The sequence below is a fragment of the Podarcis muralis genome, chromosome 14 (genome assembly GCF_964188315.1).
Source record: "Podarcis muralis chromosome 14, rPodMur119.hap1.1, whole genome shotgun sequence".
NCBI classification, from domain to species: Eukaryota; Metazoa; Chordata; class Lepidosauria; order Squamata; family Lacertidae; genus Podarcis; species Podarcis muralis.
Window position 1 is genome coordinate 31,892,804 of NC_135668.1, and position 18,950 is coordinate 31,911,753.

General features: G+C 48.1%; 1 protein-coding gene across 4 annotated transcripts in view; it reads right to left on the minus strand.

Annotated features, from left to right (window-relative positions):
- Positions 1-3,099: 3,099 nt before the first annotated feature.
- GRID2IP (Grid2 interacting protein) overlaps positions 3,100-18,950 on the minus strand; it is a 62,662-nt gene continuing 46,811 nt past the window's right edge. For all 4 annotated transcript variants that reach the window (XM_028706907.2, XM_028706906.2, XM_028706905.2 and 1 more), the window contains 7 exons: positions 17,998-18,194; positions 16,154-16,309; positions 11,812-11,898; positions 10,647-10,776; positions 7,927-8,045; positions 6,866-7,030; positions 3,100-5,368 (listed from right to left, as the gene is read on the minus strand). In XM_028706907.2, coding sequence (XP_028562740.2) covers positions 5,294-5,368; positions 6,866-7,030; positions 7,927-8,045; positions 10,647-10,776; positions 11,812-11,898; positions 16,154-16,309; positions 17,998-18,194 — 929 coding nt within the window. In that variant the 3' untranslated portion in view covers positions 3,100-5,293. The remainder of the gene's footprint in view (positions 5,369-6,865; positions 7,031-7,926; positions 8,046-10,646; positions 10,777-11,811; positions 11,899-16,153; positions 16,310-17,997; positions 18,195-18,950) is intronic.

An 18,950-nucleotide genomic window follows, 5' to 3' on the forward strand; every position in this document is an offset into this window, starting at 1 on the left:
CTTGGTAGCTGCTCCCAGACTTTGGAACTCCCTCCATAGAGAAGCCCGGGATGAAAATGTAATAAATAAATGCAAATAAAAGCATAAATAGACACTCAGAGAGTTCCCCGGGAAGAGGAGTTGATTGCTAAACCACCTTGGGAATTGTAGCTCTGGGAGATGAATAGGCATCCTTAGCAAACTACAGCTCCCAGAATTCTTTGGGGGAAGCCGTGGCTGTTTAAAGTAGAATCAAAGATCTTTAAATGTGCAGTGTAAATGGAGCTTGACTCCCTCTGGGGTTTCTGGCAGGAGACATTCCCAGCCCTTACACAGAATACCACTGGGGATTGAACCCAGGGCCTTCTGCATGCTGAGCAGGTGCCCTGCCACTGAGCTCAACCCCTTCACTGCAACGTCTACATCCTGGGGGAAACCCATCGCCTCCCACGCTACAGTGGTTGCATACTTGAAGGAGGATTGACCAAAGTTTACCCACCAGTGGAAGCACCATCATCCTCTTGGGACAGAAGAGCAGCTGACAAGGCTCCATCGCAAAAGCTGAGCTGACTGGGCACTCCGGAACTCTCTTCTCTCTCCTTTGGCGTTGTTCATTGCTACACCGTCCCCCATCAAGACAAGTGAAAGACGGGCCTCAGTTGCCTTGCCACCCTCTTGCACAAAAGAACAGCCGCCCCACCCCTGGGCATTGTGCCCAAAGTGATCTCAGGGCATCACATGAGCCACTGTGCCACCCTACCCCTGCTCTCCTTTCGGGGCTGGTGGGGGCGAGAGGGGAGTTAAGATCTTCACAAAGCCCTCATCTGGAGTTGCAGACATTTTTGCTGGGAGCTGCTTTTTAGGAAATTGCTAAATGTTGGCATTCTGCAGAAGGTTTTGTCAATAGACTCGTGGTTTACTCAGATGTGGTTTGTTGCTCTGGCTGAGAAATTGACATGCCAGGTCAGGGCAGCCAAAGGCAAGACGAGACTTTTATCCTTGCACAACACCTGGGCTTAATCCATCTTCCCATATGAGATGCAACGATCAATAAAGACAACTTCCCCAGACCCATGGAAACAGCTGGAGAGACCTAGTGGACTAGAGTCTTTAATATGCATTATGAGTAGGTTCTAAGTTGTGGATCCATTCTTAAGGAAATCAGCCCTGAGTGCTCACTGGAAGGACAGATCCTGAAGCTGAGGCTCCAATATTTTGGCCACCTCATGAGAAGAGAAGACTCCCTGGAAAAGACCCTGATGTTGGGAAAGATGGAGGGCACAAGGAGAAGGGGATGGCAGAGGACAAAATGGTTGGACAGTGTTCTTGAAGCTACCAGCATGAGTCTGACCAAGCTGTGGGAGGCAGTGGAAGACAGGAGTGCCTGGCATGCTCTGGTCCATGGGGTCACGAAGAGTTGGACACGACTAAACGACTAAACAACAACAAAGTTGTGGTTCCAACTTTAAGCTGTGGTTACATCTGCAAGAAATGACAGGCGAGCTGCTACTGCTTACATATTTTAGATTTAGATCAACACCTAGACAAACAAAACAGCAGCAGAAAGAAAAGTGCAAGTGCCCCGTGCTGGCAGTGGGGCCTGCTGAATGCCAGGTCTGTTACTGAGCGAGATTTTCAGAGGACCCAGCAAAACGCAGCAGGAGAGAGCCAGGGTTACTTTGGAAGAGTTGCTGTTTTTCATTGACCCACTTTCTGACCATCAATGAGCAGGTGATGTGGCTGACCTGCTCGCAGTTAATGATCACCCCTGCCAAGGCCGCCAGGGCTCCCTTGCACATGACCTCATCAAGAAGACTTTGCATTATCAACAAAGAACCACGTGCCCATCGAGAGACAGATCCGCTGCCAAGGCGTAGCAAAGAGCAGGCGACAGACCAGTGTTTCTTACTCCTGGCACGCTGACTGTCACGGCAGACACAGCAGTGGCTGTGGGCTAAAGCTCAGGGCAGGCTGTGCAGGAAGTTAGTGGAGATCTGGAGCTGCAAACATGCTTGGTTGGTGGCCACGAGCGACGGGTGCCATTCACGCTGGACTGGCGAGGCAACCCTCTGGGGAGGGAAACCTGCAGCTCTCCAGCAGTTGCTGGACTACATCTCCCATGATCACTGACCATTGGTGATCCTGGATTGGGATGAGGGGTCCAACCAGGGCCGGCCCACCCAAGAGACACGTTGAGGCAGTTGCCTCAGGGTGGCAGGCTCTCAGCAGCTGGGAGGAGTGACAGAACCGCCACTGCCACCTCCTCTATTGTGCATCTGCCACCCTCTGGGTGGGCAAACGGCAGAGGGTGGTGGGCAGGCACATGGCAGAGGAGGCTGGGGCAGCATTTCAAGTTTTGCCTCTAGGAGCAAAACAACCTGGCTGGCCCAAACAACACCTGGATAGCCAGCAGTTCCCCCATCCCTGCAGCAAAGAGGACAATGGATCTGCATTGCCTTCCTTATGTTTCTTTAACTCGCATCTCTGTGGCAAATGTCACTGTAATCAGCTGTGCTTAAATTGGAAGTGGGTGGCTCTTGAAAGGTCACCTTTCTCCCCTCCTTGGATACCTCCAGACGCACCTGCACCAATGATTAGTGAAAGCTAATGGATGGACTGTTCTCTCCATTGACTTGCAAGGGGGGGGAGAAGAGGCTGTACTCTCAGCAAGGGCTGCTGTAGAGAAGGATGAACACAGCTGCATCCCTCCCACTGGGGACCCAATCAATGCCTGGTCACCTCTTCCTACCTGCCTGCTCAGCTTGTAAGATATCACCAAGCCTTGCGCTCACAATCACAAGCATATCGTCGCAACCCAAATGAACCAGAAATGTGTGTTTCAAAAATCTGAGTGTCTCAAGAAGCTGCAGCCTACACAATGCCACACTCTGCTTTTCCTGCCTTTGTGCACCATCAACATCCACCCACCCACCGAGAGAGAGAGAGAGAAAGAGAGAGAGAGAGAGAGAGAGAGAGAGAGAGAGAGAGCTCTGAATGCCACCAAAACCACATTTGCACTGCAGCAATCTTTTGGCCAGCTCCAGAAACAAACCACAATTTCCCTCTCTAGAGGCTTGGTCTCACATCAGGGATCAAAGCAATGTAACATTGCACATGCAAAAGGTTTTGCTGCAAGGACAGCATCACTTTATTGGAGGGGAGCATGTCAGGTTGGATGGAAACTCAGCTCCAGGCATATATACATCGTCCTTGATAGGAGCTCTTCAATCCTCGAAAAACATCACAAGAAGATATTGTCTGGAAACAAAGAGGGGGACCTGGCTCTGTCACTTTGCAACATCAAGTCAGAATAGTCATACAACAGCCTCGAAAAGCTCCTTGAACAAGATTAGCTGGACACAGCACAGATCATCCAGTGGCAAGGCTGGTTACTGGTCAGCCTTCCTGGTAACCCAGCGCCCTCCCGAGATTTTGAACTCCAACTCCCATCAGCCCTAGCATCATATGGTCACGCCAGCTAAGGCTGATGGGAGTTGTAGTCCAAGATATCTGGAGGGCACCAGGTTGGAGGAAGGTTGGAAGAACCACAAATGGGAACCTGGGTGGCTCAGCTATGGCGAAGAGAGATGCCAATACCTGGCACTTGAAGCAGCGCAAGACGAAACAGTTTGCAGCGAGGGGATGGTACAGCTGGGCAGGGTTTAAAAACAACAACGGAAGAATTAAAAAAAATGAGAAGCCCAAGAGCCCACTAAGGTCAAGTGTAGTTAATGCACTGGGTGGTGACGAGTCTGTGCTTTCGGCCAAGGCTACCAAGAAGCTGCTTCCTCCAGAGTGGCATGGAGAGAAAAGGTTAGGTGGGAAAGGTGGCTTCTTCCTGAAGCACAACGGGTGGTGGGATGGAGATAAAATAAAGTCCTGGGTTTGATTTCCATCTAAGAGAACCTAGAGTAAGTGGGGCAGGTGGGGAATAGAAAAGCTTCTGCTTGGTCCTGGGCTGCACACAGCATCCCTCAGTATAAGGCAGCTCCTTGTATTTCATGGAGCGATGAGCAACTCCACTCGCTCTGCTGTGCTGAAAGAGGCTTTGCCACAGCCCAGGCAAGCATCCCCCGGCTTGGTGCCCCTCATGTGGGCTGGTGTTGCCATCCGAAATATATGGAGAGCACCAGATGACGATTAAGCCTTCCCAGGGAGCAGAGTGCAGCTTCAGGGAATGATCAGTCCTGGATGCTTTCCGTCTTATTTGCCAGGGTGAACCGGCTGGGGCAGAAGCGTTCCCCAGACGACTGGCCTGATGTGTTTCTGATGATATGGACACCCCTTTTGGGGAGCAGGTTGCAGAGCCCAGAGGGTAACCAGGACTAGCTGAGGCGAAAGAGCAAAGCGTCTCAGCCTAGACAACTTTAGATACCTGCCAGGGGCATCAAAGAATCCCCCAAGGAGAAGCTGTTTGGGGAATTGGTGCACAAACCTCCCTCCTCCCGCCCTGCCCAGATGCAACAGTAAACTGGTTGGATGAAACCAAAAGCCAGACTCCTCATGAAGGCCCATGAAATTTAGGGGAGAAATGAAAGGCAGTTCTGCCTGTCCCTCTCTGTGTCCTGGGTCTCACAGCTCAGGGCAGGGGTGTTGCCAGAATCAGCCCTGTGATACAAATATGCCAAACAGGATTTGCATGTGTTGATTTATACAAATAAATGCAAATTTTAAGCTGAACTTTTCAGGGAATGGAAGCCCAAACTTCTTGCTCTTGCTGTCAGGGCTTACTCTGAGCTACCAGATACCAAACAGGGTTTTCTGGGTCTGGTGCCCTCTATGTGGATTGGGTCACACACAAATTAGAATGGCGAGTGGGTCTGGGGTCTTGCCAGTACTGCACTAGGCAGTGCGTCCAGTTTCCCTATAAGCAAAGTTTTTTTCAAAAAAGTTTATGCTTTAAAAGAAGTGGGGAGAGAAAGGGTGGGAGATCTAGGGCTTTAAAAAAACAACAACCCACAGGGATTCAGTGCCCTGGGCAACCCACTAACATGCCAGGCTTAGGATTGGGTGGGCTGAAGGAATGCATGTCCTGAATGGAGGGGAGAAGAAAACCTGGTCCTTCAACAGTTTGTAGAAAGCCACGAACACCCAGAGGGTCCCACAGCCAGCAGGGCCGCTGATGCAACTCCTACTTCCTGCTCTCTTGCATCCAGGTCCACAATGGGGGCCACAGAGGTGTTTTCTCCAGCACCAGAAAGAGCACAAAGCGATGGTCCCTCATTCTCTCTCTCTCCTGCAGTTCCCAAGCCAAGCAGAGATGCAGCCCCCTCATCTTCTCTTGGCCACACCCAACGGCTGACAGGCTGTTGCATCACCAGGCAAGAGGCGGGGTCATCCTGGGGCTGCGCTGGGGCTCACCGCCAGCCTGCACGTCGCTGAAGGCGCGCTGCGGGGAGAGAAGGAGGAGGTGTGAGAGGCAGCCCTGGGGGTTCCCCAAAGAGAAGACCAAGCGAAGAACACACAAGGGGGTGTCCAACAGGGAAGGCTTTCCCCTTTGGTGCAATGGCAAGCTTCTCTTAAGCTCTACAGGAGGCCTGCCAGTCAAAAGGGGACAACTCAGGGCTTCTGGCAAATCACATTGTGGCAAATTGCAACCCAAATGCTGGAAGCTGCCTTATACCAAATCAGACCTTTGGTCCCTCCAGCTCAGTATTGTCCACACTGACTGGCAGCAGCACTTCAGGGTTCCAGGCAAGGACTCTCTCCCTGCCCTACCTGGTGATGCCATTGGGGATTGAACCTGGAACCTTCTGCTTGCAATATAGGTGCTCGACTGTGGGTCACTCCAGCTTTCCCAGCTGATGGGAATTGTTATTCTAAACATCTGGAGTCGCCAGTTTGGAAAAGGATGCCCTTCTCCAAGACTGTCCTGTCCTCTGGGGTTTCTTAACCCTTGAGGTTTCACATGCAGAGCCAACTATTCGCTCCAACCAGCAGAAACCCCCCTCACCACCTGCATGCGATGAAATTGCCTGGCACACATCTTTTTTAATGATTGTAAAGTGCTTCTGTCTTTCTTCATTTCAGGTTGTATGACGTGCGTCCAACATTAATTTCAGTGGGTCTGAATAACAATACAGTGGTACCTCGGGTTAAGTACTTAATTTGTTCCGGAGGTCCGTTCTTAACCTGAAGCACCACTTTAGCTAATGGGGCCTCCTGCTGCCGCCGCACCGCCGGAGCACAATTTCTGTTCTCATCCTGAAGCAAAGTTCTTAACCCGAGGTAATATTTCTGGGTTAGCGGAGTCTGTAACCTGAAGCGTATGTAACCCGAGGTACCACTGTAATAGACATGACACACTTAGGTCCTTTAATTTCGAAAGGCCTACTCTCTGAGTAGAACTAACGCTGGATATAGGAGGTGTAAGAAGACACCGTTTCCCCTTCTGCCCTGTATTTGTCGCAAGCAGTGCTGTTTCCGTTCTGCTGCAGTCAACCTTCTGCCCAAAGTGACATTATTCATCTCACAGTCCACTGCAGTGAAACTGCGCAACTTAGTTTACAAAATTAATTACGTAAGTTATGTTACCATTATTCTCCCATCCCATTCATTTTGGTACAAGAAAACAATGCAAAGGGCGGTGCGGTGAATGCAATGAACTGGGTCGCTTGCAACAACAACAGTGAATCCCAATCATATAATCCCAATCATATCTGCTGCTTCAACTTCTGTTCTAGGCATGGGACAACTAAGCAAACCTCAGCCATTTTCACTCCCATTTCACTCTTCGTCTGAATTTTCCACCCTCCCTAGTTGGATGCAGTCCTGCGTTTTTATGGTATTATGAGCAGTACTGACCAGGCCAGTGGCCACAAAAGGTAGCATGGAAATAATGCATTTTAAAAATAATAATTGTATTATTTGTAAGTTGGAAACAAACCTCAAACTTGCTCATGAATTCGGCGAAAATGCCGAAGAATGCTTCAGAGGTTGTGACTTTGGAGTCCTCCCCAAAGAAAGACAAAACTTTGCCAAACTCATCCATGGCTCTGTGTTGCAGGTCACTCAGGGACTGGATGGTGGGGTGAGCACTTTCCAGGAAAGCCTTGAGGAGGATGGCTAAGGAGGATAAACTCTGCCACTGTCTCTGCGTACCTGGGCTGCCAGTACTTAAGAGGAGAACCACTGAACAGACCACAGGAAACAGACTCCAAGCAGCCCCCCACTCCATTTATCCCAATTATGAGATAAAGAAAACAAACCCACAGCCATTTTATGCACAGGGATACACATGGGAGCCCAGAAGTGTTGCTAAGCACTAAAAAGGTTCATTTCATAAAACTAGCATAAAATTATCAAATGCCAATTTATATGAACAGGTGCAAATTTAGGCTTTTAAATGTCACAGGCAGCAGAAGCCACCTAATTCCCCATCCAAATCACACTCACTCATTTCCTTGGTTAATTTGCACTCCACCCTAAATCACTCCAGATTAGCTCCTCTTTAAATATTTCTCCCCCCACTTATTACTTCCAAATTGTCTCCAGATAACATCATTTCAGACTAATGTATTCACTCAAATTGATATCCTACCTAGGTATCAAGAGCACCTCCAATTAAAATTCCCCCAAATTCAGAAATGCTTGGGGACAATAGTGAAAAGGTTTTTTGGGGGGGGGTCCATGCCCCAGGGGGGCTCCTGCTAACAAAGCTCCTGCAGGGGCCAAATCAATATGAAGACAAAGGGTCTGTTCAGTGTCACTATTTTGCAGGAGGAATTTGAGTGCATAACATAGACTTGGGTTTGTGCAATTAAAGAGGATTGAATTGCTCTGTCTCTGCAGCACAACAAATCCACTTTGAAACTGAATCCAGCATTTTGCACCTCCCTGTGTGTGCCCAGGGCTATAGTGCCCCTGCCCCCCCCCCCCCCCACTACACTACACCCCTGGGCTGGAGAGGATGTCCGCAGCGCACTGGCCTTTTCAACCAAAGGATACATCCATCACTGTCACAAACCTGTCCTCTGGGGAATCCCCCATGTTCTGGCAGGCAACCTCAATCTCAGCAATGGTGGTGTGCAGGTCGTGGAGGTCAGCCATTAATGTTCTCTGGTTCACTGCGGAAGAAAAAGCAGTAGAGAGAAGAGGATTCTGACTGATATTTTAAAAAAATATTTTTATTAAGTTTTACATAACAAATTTAAATTAAATTCAAGCACACATTCACCTCTTCATTTAGAATTCTCTGCATCCTTTGACATCCCTCGGCACTTTCATGGTTACCATTATCAAATCTTTTTTTCCCTACTGCTTATCTTATTTTCTCTAATTTGTTAAAAAAATTACAAGCATTACTCAAATCCTACCAAACTTTTTAGTTGTTTACAATGTTCTCCTAAATACATTGTAAATTTTCCCCTTTCCTTCTTGAATTTCTTCTCTTCCTGGTATCTGATTTCCTTCTTTCCTATGACTAGTTCACCACTAGAAAGTGTGTGATGGGGAAAACTAACCTGGAAATGAGTTAACTATGGGCCTTTTGGCTGGTTGGTTCATAAAAGATATTTGTATACCACTGTGTCATAAAAAATATACATCAAAGTGGTTTATAGCGTTAAAAACACGGAACCACACCATTAAAAAGTTAAAAACTTATATCAACTAACCATTGTGGAAAGATGTATTCTTAATTGCTTGCATAGGCCTGGCAGAATAGAAAAGTTATCAGCAAGCATTTAAAAGCTGGCACAGAATGCACCTGCTGAATTTCTAGTGGCAGAGCATTCCACCGGACTGGGCTGTGTCATGTGACAAAGACACATGAGAGCAGAAGCAGTAAAGCATGCCTCAAATGGCTTGGTTTCTATGTTGGATGAGCCTTGCCAACCTACGGAATGATGACCAATGCTCTTACAATTATCTCACTGATCGAGCTGGGATAGAAGGGTTCAGGCGATCCCTACGGCATCCAATGTAGTGCAAATCAGCATAAGGTTTTAAGCTTGGGCAATGGAACTCCCCCACCCCATCTCCCCGCTCCCCAAATCTGCTCCAGAGAGTCCAGGACAGATTTAGGGAGGCGAGTTCCATTGCACAAGTTTAAATCCTTGTGCCAATACAAGGATTTAGCTGGCTATTTGCGTGGACAGGCGGAGTCCCCAGATCCCGCGTGGTCCCCCCGTCATGTGGAATAACGACTCGAGACAACGTGCTATGGGATTAAATTGGCCACAACTTTATTAAATTTCAAATGTGAGTAGACCTTGGCTCAGGCATTGGGAGTTCTCCCTCCCCAGTCCCCAGCCGGGGACCTAGGGAGCATCAGGGTTATCCAGTGGGGGGGGGATGGGCCAGCTCTGGAGAACATATGTTCAAGCAGAGATAGCCGCCCCCGTTACGCCGCAGGGGAGAGCAATGACGACCTTTCGGTGTACGGCCAAAGCCTCCCTTCAGAAAACCCCTTTAACGGGGAACCCTGGTATCACCACTGCAAAGAGGAAGATGGACTAAAGGATTCCGCCCAAGGCCTGATACCGCCAAAGTTGTGACGTTTTGCTACGGGAAAGGCGAAACCTGCCAATGCAGGGAAATTCCTTTCCGGCCCTTTAACAGCGACCTTGCGTAGCAGCGCCCGCATACCTGTGAAGAAAAGTTAACCTGCAAAACCTGTGAAGAAAAGTTAACCTGCAAAATAAGACATTAACTGAGGGTGGGTAGGGTGGGAGAAGCTCTGGAGCCAAGTGAGGACTCCCAGGTAAGATCCTCCCTCTATTGTGTGGGCAGGTAATCCCTCCCCTACCTGGCCTGGTCTCCTTGGCAACGCTTCCCCCAGGTGGGATTGGACAACTGACTGAGGTAGGTGGAGACCTCCAGGTATCCCACCTGAGGGAAGGCAAAGCCAAGCCTATGCTGTTGGAGCCGCTCCAGATCTAGGGGCTGCACGCATCCACGCAAAGGGCGCCCCCCCGTTTAAGCGGGGAGCGGTCATTCCCAAAGCCTCTCCCAGCCACTCTGCCCCAGTCCCCGAAACTGTCCCTGAGGCAACTCACAGAGGCTCATCGAGGGGGAAACGAGACCCTTCCTCACTAATCCCCCAGCCCAAATCTATGGGAAACAATGAAACTGGAAGCTTAACCTGGCAGGAGGAAGCTTTCAAGATGCCTGGGGAAAGCCCTTTGCTGAACCAAACTTATTACTGAATAGGCATGATCCATTTCTTCTGTAAATAATTGGTTTTTTGCATTTTTAAAAAAAGGAATGATGAAGGGATTAAAAAGCTGTGTGGAACCTCTGTTTAATTCCAGTCAAGTGCAGGAAGGCAAGGAATAAAAGAGTCTAGTGTGGGACCCCTCATGGGAAGGGCTGTAGCTCAGTGGTTAGAGCATCTGCCCCAGGTTCCATCTTCAATGGCATCTTGGGGATGGGGGTGTTCTGGGAGGGCCCCTGCCTGAAACCCTGGAAAGCTCATGCTTCCAGTCAGTGTCAACAATATTGCACCAGTTGGACTAAGGGCCTGGCTCAGGAATAGGCATTTTTCTATGGACCAAAATAAGGGCTAGGCAGCCTTCCTGCAACCTGATGCCCCCCCCCCCAGATGTTTTGGTCTATAACCTCCATGAGTCCTAGGATGGCACAGCTGGCTGGAGCTGATGGGAGTTGTCGTCTAAGCCATCTGCAGAGCCCCTGTTTCCTAGGTACTCCATCCTCGTCCGTTTTACCTTTGGCAGCATGTGGCACGGTGGGCAGGTCCTTGGCAAAGCCCAGGAGTTCTGGGAAATGTTGGCTAAGCGATTTGGCAAGAATGTGCAGGAAGGTGGATTTTCCATCGACAGTCTTGGTGGTATTCAGCTGGAAGAAAGCAAAGGGAAGGTGGAGGGTTGGAAGTGAAGGCTGCCAGGGGAACTTCAGGCCACAAGCAGCTCAGCCTGAGAATGTAGCTGACTCGGCGCAGGCATTTGCCACTGCATCAAAGCTTCTAGTCCACATGGGTGCAAAAAAATCATAGAACGAATTCTGGAAGTGACCCAGAGGGTCATCTAGTCAAACCTCAGGGCAAGCAGGAATAAAAGGACAGGGCAGTTCCTGCCCCTTTGTTTTGCTGGTGAATTGCACTGTGGTAATAATCTGCAACTATTTCATGAGCTGATTGTGATTTAAATGTGAAATGTTCTAGGCCCAGCGGTTCTCGACCTGTGGGTCCCCAGATGTTGTTGGACTACAACTCCCATCATCCCTTAGCTCTGGCCTTGCTAGCTAGGGGTGATGGGAGTTGTAGTTCAACAACATCTGGGGACCCACAGGTTGAGAAAGGCTGTGGGTTTGTCTTTCCTTTTTGTTCTAAACCACACTGAGTTCCCTATTGGGAAGAAGGGCGGGATATACATTTCACAAGCAATTGTTGCGCAGAGGTTGATGATTTCAGCAGATGAAACTTGCAAGGCAGGCTAGACCAGGGGAAATCCCTAGTCCTTCGCAGCTATTAAATGGGCACAAGCACCACCCTCTTCCCCATCTGGACTTCTGGTTGACGACTGTAACAGAGAGTATCTTGAAAGCGAATATTCTGTCCACACAGAAGCCTGAGGTTTCTACAAATGCACTCATCTCTCTCCATCCTCTGCCCAGGAAGCAAGAAGCATCACCCTGTTTGAGGACACATACCAGCCCAGGCAAAAGCACTTGAGCTGGTGAGAGGTGTGGCCTGGGGATGCGGGCCTGACAGATAGGCCTGGAGGGCCGCATTTTGGCCCCCAGGTCCAGGGACCACCACTCATGCCATCAGCCAAGAGAGAATGCCTCTCCCCTTGGAGGGCTCATTGAATCCCAAAACTGTCAAGTTGGAAGCCCCTTGCAATTCAGGAATGCTGCTCCCACTCCACTTACCTCAGTGAGGAAGTTGATCTTAAAGCCGGTCGTTTTGTTGGTCTTCGGTTGCCCATGATTCAGGTAGTTGCCCATGGCCAGCACAAACTGCAAAGGGAATTTCTTGTGAGTAGCCAGTCAAAAGGGCCTCCTCTCTTCCCAACCCTGAGGTCGAACCTCCCACAAGATGGTGGCCTTCAAACACTTCAGACTACAACTCCCATCAACCCCAGCAACCTAGAGTCATGCTGGCTGGGGCTGATGGGAGTTGTAGTCCAAACCACTGGGAGGAAATCAGGTTGGCAAAGGGTGGTCTACACAAGACTGAGGTCCAATTCTGCACAAGGCTTCTTCATTGTCTTCACAAGTCAGACCAACTTCTGCTACACAAGGAGCTGAAAACACATCAGCTGCTCAGATCACCTTCCAGTCCACCCCCACATAGATTTCCCCGCAGAACCAAACATGCTAAATCCCATGAGGAATTTGTTCAGGAGAAGCTGGTCACAGAATTGTAGACTTGGAAGGGACCACAGGGGTCATCTCCTCCAACCCCCTGCAATGCAGGATTCACAGCTGAAGACTCCCCGAAAGGTGGTCATCCAACCTCTGCTTAGAAACCTCCAATGGCCTTCCATGGTAGTTTGTTTGACTGTTGAATAGCTCTTGCTGTCCACCAGTGCAAGGTGGGGCAGAACCCTGCCATATTGTTTTCTGCACTCGAGATCCACAGCTATGTTTCAGGAGTCCTATATGCATAAATTTCTTATGGAATTATACAACTGTAGAGTTGGAAGGCACACACGATGATCTAGTCCAACCCCCAGAGTCACAGATCCCCCAGAGTCCTTCCTGTCCATTTCTCTTGGTAAAAGCAGAACTGGGAAATGACAGGTGCCTTTAGGTATTTGATGCTGACCTCTGGAAATAGGGAACCTCTAGCTGTTAAGTTTTTCTTCTCTGTTGCTTGGGGAAAGTGTCTTAGCTCAGTGATAGAGCATGTGCCTTGCATGAAGATTCTAGTTTCAACCCTTGGTATCTCAAAGGATGGCTGGCAAAGATTCCCTCTCCGAAACCCTGGAGAGCTGCTGCCAGTCAGTGCACACAACACTGACCTAGATGAACTAGTGGGTCTGATTCAATATATGGCAGCTTTCCATGGACTTTTGTCAAAGAACTGCTTAAGCGTACACTGAATTTTTTTGCAAAGGAGGAGAACATAAGAATAACCTGCTGGATCAGGACAATGGCCCACCTAGTCCAGGGGCCAACCAGATGCCTCAATGGGAAACCAGAAGCGGAACATGAGCACAAGCCGTGGTTTCCAGCAACTGGCGTTCAGAAGTATCGCTGCATCCAACAGTGGAGCCAGAGCAGAGTCATTAAAGCTAATAGCCATCGATAGCCCTTTCCTCTGTGAAATTGCCTAATCATCTTTTAAACCCACCTAAATTGGTGGCCATCACTGCTTCCTGTGGAAGGGAGTTCCACAGTTTAAATGCAAGAAGAATGGCTTTTTAAAAAATCTATCCTGCATCTTCCAACATTCAGCTTCATCAGATGCTTACGAGTTCCAGTGTTACGACAGAGGGAGAACAACTTTTCTCTCTCTGCTTTCTCCGGACCATATAAAATTTTTTTAATTTTAATTTTAAATTTCTATCACGTTGCCTCTTGAAGGATGTTGCCTCTTGAAGGAGCACCTCCAACCACATCGTTCAGCCCAGACACTGAGGTCCAGCTCCAAGGGCCTTCTGGCGGTTCCCTCACTGCGAGAAGTGAAGCTACAGGGAACCAGGCAGAGGGCCTTCTCAGGAGTGGCACCCACCCTGTGGAACACCCTCCCATCAGATATCAAGAAGGAGACAAGTAACTATATAACCTTTAGAAGACATATGAAGGCAGCCCTGCATGAGGAAGCTTTTCATGTGTAATGTTTCATTATGTTTTTATATATGTTGGAAGCCATCTAGAGTGGCTGGGGCAACCCAATCAGATGGGTGGGGTACAAATAATGAAACATTATTATTATTAAGCTAAGGAAGGCTGGGAAGAGACCCAGTAAAAAAACCCTCTGCCTCTGGTCACCTTCCATTCACTGTGCTGTTGCCCCAATACTCCCTGCATTTGTGTGAGTTTCTAACCCCTCCCTTGGGTCAAAGATGAGCTTTATGTCTCCAGGAGTCCCAAGGGCAGACCAAGACGGGGATGGGGCGAGAACCCAGTGCATGCCACGTCTTGAACATAACTTTTGGGTTAATCAACAGCCGGCTGAGGACGCTGTGCTGTTAACCAGGCGTGATTCGTGGCCTCATCAGTGGGTGTGAAGAATAGTTTGGGAACCCGCCAGGTCCTCTGGCCTCTTTTTCTCCCTTGGGGGGCCAACTACACACTACAGGTGAACGAACACGTGTGGCGAAGCCTCAGAGCCGCTCACAGTGGAAGGAAAACAGCTTGGGGAAGTGAGGATTTGGAGAAGAGAAGATTGTTAGGAGCAGGGGTGCTTCACTCCTTCTGATGGCCAGCAAATTGGGCAGCTTTAAATAAGGGGCATTATTTAGTTATTTATTGCCCAGCCTTCACCCAAAGGATCCAGAATGGGTTACACGTTTCAGCGTTAAAATACTATATTAAAAACTTTAATGAATTGGACTATGTGGAAATGGCAAAGTTGACGGCAACATTAAGAGATTGAAATAATGAACTTTTTAGAGTAGAATGGAGGCCTTTTGTGAACTATTTGAAAAAAATAAACCAGTCAAATGAAATTTGACAGGGCAGGATTCAAGATAGGCGCAGTGGAAGAAAAACGATAAAGTAATTGTATGAGACAGGTTTCTGTAATAGAGGAGAGTTTGCTATATAATGCAGTAGAAAAGGTCTTGAACAAAAACGCTGTGGAGGTTTGGATGGGAAGTGAAAACATGAAACAATGTAATTATTCCATTTGAAATTAATTTATATATAAAAAAGAAATTCAATAAAAATATATTATAAAAACTCCATATTAAAAACAATTTGAAGCTACTTACAAACATAAAAATAAGGTGCATCCTACAAACATACGCATCCCAGTGTCAAAAGCCAGGGTAAAGAGGCGCATCTTCAGCATTCTCCGAACACTGTATAATGAAGGTGCTAGGCACACCTTTGTGGGGAGGGAGTTCCACAACTTAAGGGGCCACCATAGAGAAGGCCCTGCCCCGGACTGCCACCACCTGAGCCTCTGAGAGTGGAGGAGGAACATTGGAAGCTGACACATACTTGGTCAGACCATGGTCCATCTAGCTTAGTATTGTCTGCACTGACTGGCAGTGGCTCGCCAGGGTCTCAGGTGGGAGATATTCCCCGCAGGTCCTACCTGGAGGTCTAGCTGGGGATTGAACCTGGGACCTTCTGTATGTGAAACAGCTGCTCTACCACTGAGCTACAGTCCTTCCTCTCACACATAAGATAGAGATTTTTATTTTTATTTTAGAAAGCGGGCTGGGTGGAGAGGTGGGGAAGGAGAGTACAGGCTAGCCAAAGCTATCCCTGGCTGCACCTGCATCCCAGCAAAGCTCAGCTGAAAACAAAGGGGCATTTTGGACTGCATTTTTTCCCATTCCCATGTCAAGGAGAGACTCCATCAGGCAAGGCCTCTTTCCACCTGCCCTGTCCCACCCGCTGGCTCTGGGACTCCTTCCACCTGCCTTGCTCCACCCTCTAGTCTCTGCTTTTCAATTTGTATTGTATTATTTCATTTACTGTGGCTTGCCGCTGTTTTATTGATTATAGTTTAGAAATTATTTATCGTAAATTTAAGGGTGAATTTCTGTAACTTTTATATGCTGATATTATTTTATATTACTCCAATGGTTGTTGAATGTTACTTTTTTGATGTAGGTTGTTGGTTCTAAAGTTATGTTCTATTATCACATTTTTGTATTGCATTAGATTGTTATAAGATGTACATTTTTTTGTTTCTTCAGCTCGTAAACCGCCTTGAGTATTGTAAGATAGAAAGACGGTATACAAATTAAAAATGTTGATGTTGTTGTTGCTGTTGAAGGAGCAGTCCTTTGCAAAAGAAAAAAAGGAAAAGATGCACAATCGCTCCAGGATTGTGCTTCTGTTCCATTCCTTTGTCAGATTTCTCAAAAAAAAAAAAAAAAAAAAGCACTTGAAAAGCATGGGAGGACAATTCTGGAGTAATAAAGATGTCGGGTAAGAAGTGAGTTTGCCCGTTTGCATTCTAAATGCCTAGAGTTGTGAAGCCCTGCCACCCCTGGAACCAGGAGGGAAGGAGCCAGCAAACTCTGGCTGAGTGAGAAGCGGCTGCCCCCTGGTGGTGCACACAAGCAACAAAACCAACTCTCCTGACCTCTAAGATCTTGGCCAGCTTCTTGCTGTTCTTCAGCTCCAGGGAGGCATTGTAGATGCACTCGTAGCTGGCTGTGAGCTCCTCCATCTTCTCCGGCAGGGTGGTCTTGAAGTGGAGGCTGCGCAGGCGGGTCTTGTAGTCGGGTACCAAAAGCATCTGGAAGAGGAAGGAGGAAGGGAATAGGGAGGGGAGTCCCCACTTTATTCTACCATCTCTTTTCGCTACCACCAAAATTGCTGAGGTCTGGGCAGGGCAGGAAAAATTGCTTGGAGTGGGGGCTAGATCAGGCCGCTGAACCAAGGGCTAGCTGGCCCTTCTTTCAATTGACCCTCCCCACATTTGCTTTATAGACAAAGTGACAAGGGTGTTTAATAGAAACATATCTTGGTTATCTCAAAGCCAGCAAGGATGGGTGGATCTATCAATTTCAGTTACTCGTTTATCCAATCTTAAGTGTAGATTGCATTACATTAGTTTGCAGAAATCCTCATGAAAATTCATCTGCAAATTTATCCTAACATACATATATTTGCAAGGCAGTTTTCCTTAACAGAGTGTGATTTTGTGTGTTATTTTCACTAACATACACATTTAATGTAGGCTTTACCATAGCAAATGTGTTTTAGTACACGTTACTGGGCTGGAAAACTGGTCTGCAAAATTCAGAGAAGTATTGCTTTGTACAACAGTTTCAGAAAGTGTGACACAGGCCTTTTAACTGCAAACTGAATGGGATCCCCCTCCCAGTTCTTTGTCAGTGAGCTTCTCCAGACCTTAATGTCAGAAGGGAATAGATCCAGCTTGAAAAGCATTTACGGGAGTCTCCAAATTGTTAGTAATTTGCAGTGTGCCAATTTGGCCAATTGAAGTGGATTAAAGCATTCTGCTGCTCTTGTGCAAGAAATCTACCTGGAAAAAACAGACTGGGAAGTGCATTGAAAAGTGTGGGACAAGCAAATGATTGACAGAAATACATAGAAACACCCCATAAGCAAAGGAGCACGAATGTTCAATGTCATTTAACCTCCCCACAAACAATTAAGGATGAGTGATCAATGGAGATCAGGCTTGGCCGAACCTCTGTACAACTTTTGCGCAAACAGATCAGGGTGAGTGCTCAGGAGCTTGTGTGTGCTTATGTCTCGTGTGTGTGTGTGTGTGTGTTTTGAAGAACAGACAAATCTCACATGGTCTTTCGATGAACTACACACCTGACCTGAATCCGTTCATGGCCTGGTGGGTCACAGCCCCCCCCCCCTCATGCAGCCAGACTGACGCTCTCCCTCCTCGCCATGACACTGGGCCAACTTCCCTGCCTTTGTGTAGCACCTTGGTTTTCCCAAACTTAGGTTGCCAGCTGTTTTTGGACTACAACCCCCATCATCCCTAGCTAGCAGGACCAGTGATCAGGGGTGATGGGAGCTGTAGTCCAAAAACAGGTGGGGAGCCAAGTTTGGGAAACCCTGGTTTAGACTAGTGGTTCACAAAGTGGACAGTAGTGCCCCCTGGGAGGGGCAAGGGGATTAGCTAGGGGGTTGGTAAGAGGCAAGGGGATGTCAGGGAGCTGCTGGAAGGGTAAATTGCTACCAGACTTTGAAAAGCTGGGTTCACTGGATCAATCTCATGCACTTTGTTGCATTAATTAGACAAAATAGTTTGAATTGGATTTTGAATGCATGTGCATTTGTTTGTTGCTGTTCTGAATTTTATTGTGTTACGTTCCTTAGTGGGTCATGCAAACTGCTATTCTGAAGACTGCTTTTTATAGGGTAGACGGGACTGGGGATGCGTTTATGGGACCAAGGGGGCCTGAAAAGATTCGGGAACCACTAGCTTAGACTCACCTGCAGCACAAACTGGTCCGGCTCGCTGAGTTTGCTGAGACTGCCCTGGTAATTGTGGTACTGCTCCACTTCCTCTGCGTCAGGCGCATAGAGCAGCAGCTGCTTGATGTGAGAAGCCTCCAGGCGGTCGCTCTCCATGGTCAAGAGGATTTGGCGCAGCTCGATGTGGGAGAGCTTGAGGTGGGCAATTAAGATGGCTGGGCAGAGAAGAAGAGCGGGGTGGGCGCCCTGCCAAGGATTTCCAACCCAGAACCGAGAGACTGGGCCAGAGCACAAGTGCACCCATGGAAAGGACAGGCAAATCTCAGGTTCTCATTTTCTTCCCTGTCTTGTCCTTTCCTCCCCCCCCCCCCATTTTCACACCAGGATTTTGGGGTGTTAGTCCTACTCAGAGTAGGCCCACTGAAGTTAGTAGGCCTGGCTAACTGAGACTCATTCATTTCAATGGGTCTACTTTGTGTAGGACTTAAGAGGCCATGCTTTATTTTATATTTGTAAGTCTGCATGAAAATACTTATGCATGCTGAAGTTTCAGGAAATATGCACGTTTTTGCGTGCAATTTCCCCATATGCAGTCCGTTTTGGTTATTTTCACGAATATATGCATTTTTGTGCTCACTTTACCCTAACAGGCACAGTATATATTTGGTTGGCAAAGTGCATTGCAAAATTCAAGCAAGGGAGAACTGCATTGTGCATGCTGCTTTGGTTCAGGAACCATGAATTAGGTTGGTTCCCTTTAAAAACACAATCTGCGCACATTTCTTCCGCACCTTTAATGTTCCCCAACCCACAAGGGGAGCACCAGAAGGCCTTGCAGTACTTCAGGGGATTGGCACCCCTAAAAATATCACAGTCTCCAGCCCCACCCTGAGTCCTGCCAAAAGAGACCCCAACCAGTATTGGCTCAGACATCTCTCTCTCTCGTTTACCTGCCTGCCTCTCGGCCCCTG